General features: G+C 45.4%; 1 protein-coding gene across 1 annotated transcript; it reads left to right on the forward strand.

Moving 5' to 3' along the window:
* The first annotated feature begins 225 nt into the window (after nt 1-225).
* LOC117065949 (glutamate dehydrogenase 1, mitochondrial-like) lies at nt 226-3258 on the forward strand. The gene has a single exon (XM_033181400.1). It carries the CDS (start codon nt 297-299, stop codon nt 1971-1973), a length of 1677 nt encoding a protein of 558 aa, XP_033037291.1. The 5' UTR covers nt 226-296; the 3' UTR covers nt 1974-3258.
* Nucleotides 3259-4580: the final 1322 nt, after the last annotated feature.

Genomic DNA, 4580 nt, shown 5'->3' on the forward strand with positions numbered 1-4580 from the left:
TCAGTAAGAATTAATTATCCAGGTTACCTTGTTTAAATCATTAAGGAAAACACCAGAAGTGTCTCCACTGTAATGAAAATAAACTATCAATTGCAATCTAATCTTTGTTTTCGTCATAGGTTGTTATTTTCAATAATAATGCAGGAGTTGTTAAGAAATTACTTTTAGGCAGCTAGGGTAAAAGTTCTGGCTGGAATTTGACTTTAAAAAAAAGCAGCCCCGCTCCCTAGTCGCGAAGACTCTGAGAAAGCACTCCTGTTCAGCGACCATCACGCACCTCCCCTCCGCCTGCCGCCATGTACCGCTACCTGGGCGAAGCGCTGCTGCTGTCCCGGGCCTGGCCCGCAGCCCTGGGCTCGGCCGCAGCCGACTCGGCCGCGTTGCTGGGCCGGGCCCGGGGACAGCCCGCCGCCGCCCCGCAACCGGGGCTCGCATTGGCCGCACGGCGCCACTACAGCGAGGCGGTGGCCGACCGCGAGGACGACCCCGACTTCTTCAAGATGGTGGAGGGCTTCTTCGACCGCGGCGCCAGCATCGTGGAGGACAAACTGGTGGAGGACCTGAGGACCCGGGAGAGCGAGGAGCAGAAGCGGAACCGGGTGCGCGGCATCCTGCGGATCATCAAGCCCTGCAACCATGTGCTGAGTCTCTCCTTCCCCATCCGGCGCGACGACGGCTCCTGGGAGGTCATCGAAGGCTACCGGGCCCAGCACAGCCAGCACCGCACGCCCTGCAAGGGAGGTATCCGTTACAGCACTGACGTGAGTGTAGATGAAGTAAAAGCTTTGGCTTCTCTGAGGACATACAAGTGTGCAGTGGTTGATGTGCCGTTTGGGGGTGCTAAAGCTGGTGTTAAGATCAATCCCAAGAGCTATACTGATAATGAATTGGAAAAGATCACAAGGAGGTTCACCGTGGAGCTAGCAAAGAAGGGCTTTATTGGTCCTGGCATTGATGTGCCTGCCCCAGACATGAGCACAGGTGAGCGGGAGATGTCCTGGATCGCTGATACCTATGCCAGCACCATAGGGCACTATGATATCAATGCACACGCCTGTGTCACTGGTAAACCCATCAGCCAAGGGGGCATCCATGGACGCATCTCTGCTACTGGCCGTGGTGTCTTCCATGGGATTGAAAACTTCATCAATGAAGCTTCTTACATGAGCATTTTAGGAATGACACCAGGGTTTGGAGATAAAACATTTGTTGTTCAGGGATTTGGTAACGTGGGCCGACACTCTATGAGATATTTACATCGTTTTGGTGCTAAATGTATTGCTGTTGGTGAGTCTGATGGGAGTATATGGAATCCAGATGGTATTGACCCAAAGGAACTGGAAGACTTCAAATTGCAACATGGGTCCATTCTGGGCTTCCCCAAGGCAAAGCCCTACGAAGGAAGCCTCTTGGAGGCCGACTGTGACCTACTGATCCCAGCTGCCAGTGAGAAGCAGTTGACCAAATCCAACGCGCCCAGAGTCAAAGCCAAGATCATTGCTGAAGGTGCCAATGGGCCAACAACTCCAGAAGCGGACAAGATCTTCCTGGAGAGAAACATTATGGTTATTCCAGATCTCTACTTGAATGCTGGAGGAGTGACAGTATCTTACTTTGAGTGGCTGAAGAATCTAAATCATGTCAGCTATGGCCGTTTGACCTTCAAATATGAAAGGGATTCTAACTACCACTTGCTCATGTCTGTTCAAGGGAGTTTAGAAAGAAAATTTGGAAAGCATGGTGGAACTATTCCCATTGTACCCACGGCAGAGTTCCAAGACAGGATATCGGGTGCATCTGAGAAAGACATCGTGCATTCTGGCTTCGCGTACACAATGGAACGATCTGCCAGGCAAATTATGCGCACAGCCATGAAGTATAACCTGGGATTGGACCTGAGAACAGCTGCCTATGTCAATGCCATTGAGAAAGTCTTCAAAGTGTACAATGAAGCTGGTGTGACCTTCACATAGATGGATCGTGGCTGACTTCCTCACTACCCTCTTCACCTGTAACTTCTGCAGACCTATCACAAGTTTACATGTAACCACAGAAATCCCTTTCTCTCCTGACTCAGTAATAATGGATACCATTCTCAACAAGTCAATCCAAATCAGCCCCTGAAGGAGAAAGAAATTAAGGTTAGGGGATCATGTACAAGCTGAGTGTAAAAGTAGAGATCACCTACACCAGAGAGCCATTTTGGTATTTTGCCTTTAAATAAAAAGTCTCCTCCATCTGGCTGTGCAGCCTTGCTCTGTGGCTTTTCCCAACACAATCAGTGCTATTGCTGGGGAAGGGAGAGTCAAGAGCAGTCAGTTGCTTGCTTATTTTGCTCTGGATGAGTCTGGGACACGCTGTAACTTTAACACATTTAAGAAGTAGGTGTGTGGCCTTTTCAGAAGGTGGCATGGTCCTCAAGTGAGTTCTTAGTATTTTATATCAGCAAAATAACTCAATTTTGCAGGTTGTAAACAAATATAAAAGCTATTTCTGTTTATGGATTCTATTCTTTTAGAATAAAGTAAGTACATGCTGCTGTAATAAGATTGCCTTTAATCACTTAACAAGCCTAACCTTGACTCAAACAGTGAATGCCTATAAAAATAATAAATGAAAAAAACTAGTATTTTTATATCATAAAACAGTGTCATTTATAGCTTATCAGTCATGTATTGTCCAGCAAACATTAAAAGCCCTGTGGATAATTATCTTCATACCTGCAAAGTGGTGGAGGCTATTTTTGTTAAAACTGTCAGAATTTGCCAAGTATAATTATGACACATAGTCCAAAGAATGCAGTAATCTTTTTATCATGTTACTAATTGTTCTCTTTTGAAGATCTATGGTTGACTAATAAAACAGTAATTCAAGTAGAGTGTCACAGAAAAAAACCACTTGGGCTCCCTGTTTGGAGTCTGGCCGGCTCTGAGCATTGCCAGTGGGCCCTACTCACCTGACTTTGTGTCCTCTCATTTTAGAGGCTTTCCATTCTGCACCCAGCGTCACTAACAGTGGGCTGAAAACAACCTTGGGTTGAGTGTTTCATTTGGGAGTTATTTGGCCAGGGCCTTTTGAACAGTAGTGTCCCCATGAAGTGCTAGATATAATAGTATGTGTAAGAATCAGCCTTTTTTTTTTTTTTTTTTTAACTATAACATCCTTTCAGAAATTTCTAACTACTTTGTAACTGCATGGCTTAACCTGGTGATAAAAGCAGTTATTAAAAGTCTACGTTTTCCAAAAAAAAAAAAAAAAGCAGCCCCAAACCATTTTTTCTCCAACAGAGAGCAGCCTGATAGATATGCAAACTAGGAGCTTTCATATGTAAATGAAGACAGCTGTACCTGGAAGCCAGGTACATTCAATATGGCATCTCCCACCCTCTTTTCCTTGTCATGGCAGCCTTCAGGTAAAACCACCTGTACAGACTTCATGGCAACTGCCAGGTGGAGGCCATATTTGCCTCATAAAAGACAAGGGTGGGAGGGCCAGTCTTTTCCCGGGCTATGTAAGTGGCACCTGGTCAAACCAATCCCCTGGACCCTATGATGTAAATCAGTCACCACCTCCTCAAGCCGCTGTACAAAATAAATTGCATTCAGCTGCAAACTGGAGACCCTCTTTTGGGTGACCCACTTTCTCAGCATGTGGAAACTTTTTCTCTTTCTCTCTCTCTCCCCCTCTCCCTCTCTCCTTTTCTTTTTTTTTCTTTTTGAATCTTGCTCTGTCGCCCAGGCTGGAATGCAGTGGCGCTGTCTCAGCTCACTGCAACCTCTACTTCCCAAGTTTGAGCTATTCTCCTGCCGCAGCCTCCCTAGTAGCTGGGACCACAGGCATGTGCCACCACGCCTGGCTAATTTTTATAATTTTAGTAGAGATGGTGTTGGCCAGGCTGGTCTCGAACCCCTGACCTCAGGTGATCCACCTGCCTTGGCCTCCCAAAGTGTTGGGATGACAGGTGTGAGCCACTGCTCCTGGCCTCTCTTTTTTAAATTAAACTTTCTGCTCCTAAACCCACTCCTCATGTGTGTCTGTGTCCTGAATTCTTTCTTGACGACGACAAAGAACCAGTGTATATCCCCCAGACAACAGAGCCATTTCAGTGACACGGTCATCACAAATTTATCACGCATTTCAACACTTTTTCTTTTAATTTCATTGAGAATGCTCGCTGTCAACTGCCAACCTCTATTTCCTCCTCTTCACCCCACCCCCAAGACAAAAACCTAAAGAGAGACGGCACTGTCCTACACATTGAGTTTAAATTGATTAATGACCAGTTAATAAGAGGAAACAGGAACCCATTTGGTCATCTGCACCATAGAATTTGTAGTCTTCGAAACAAGTTAATTCTGATTTCATTTGTTTTGATAAAAGTCCAAGAATACAGAGTCATACCATCTGTCTTAGTTTTGATAGTCTTTGTTATGTTTGCCTTTTAGCCTCTTAAAAAAGACAATTGGAATGACAATGTATAAACAATATGAAATAGATCCAACGCTGAGTTTTCAAGAAGGCATATTGTCACCAATTGTTATGAGCCAAATGAAATGGGAGTGTCTTGTTTTCTTTTGGTT

The sequence above is a fragment of the Trachypithecus francoisi genome, unplaced genomic scaffold (genome assembly GCF_009764315.1).
Source record: "Trachypithecus francoisi isolate TF-2019V2 unplaced genomic scaffold, Tfra_2.0 Lachesis_group2, whole genome shotgun sequence".
Taxonomy (NCBI): domain Eukaryota; kingdom Metazoa; phylum Chordata; class Mammalia; order Primates; family Cercopithecidae; genus Trachypithecus; species Trachypithecus francoisi.

Bases quoted from the DNA above. Each gene is read 5' to 3' on its own strand.
- LOC117065949 (XM_033181400.1), top strand. From the start codon at position 297: ATGTACCGCTACCTGGGCGAAGCGCTGCTGCTGTCCCGGGCCTGGCCC.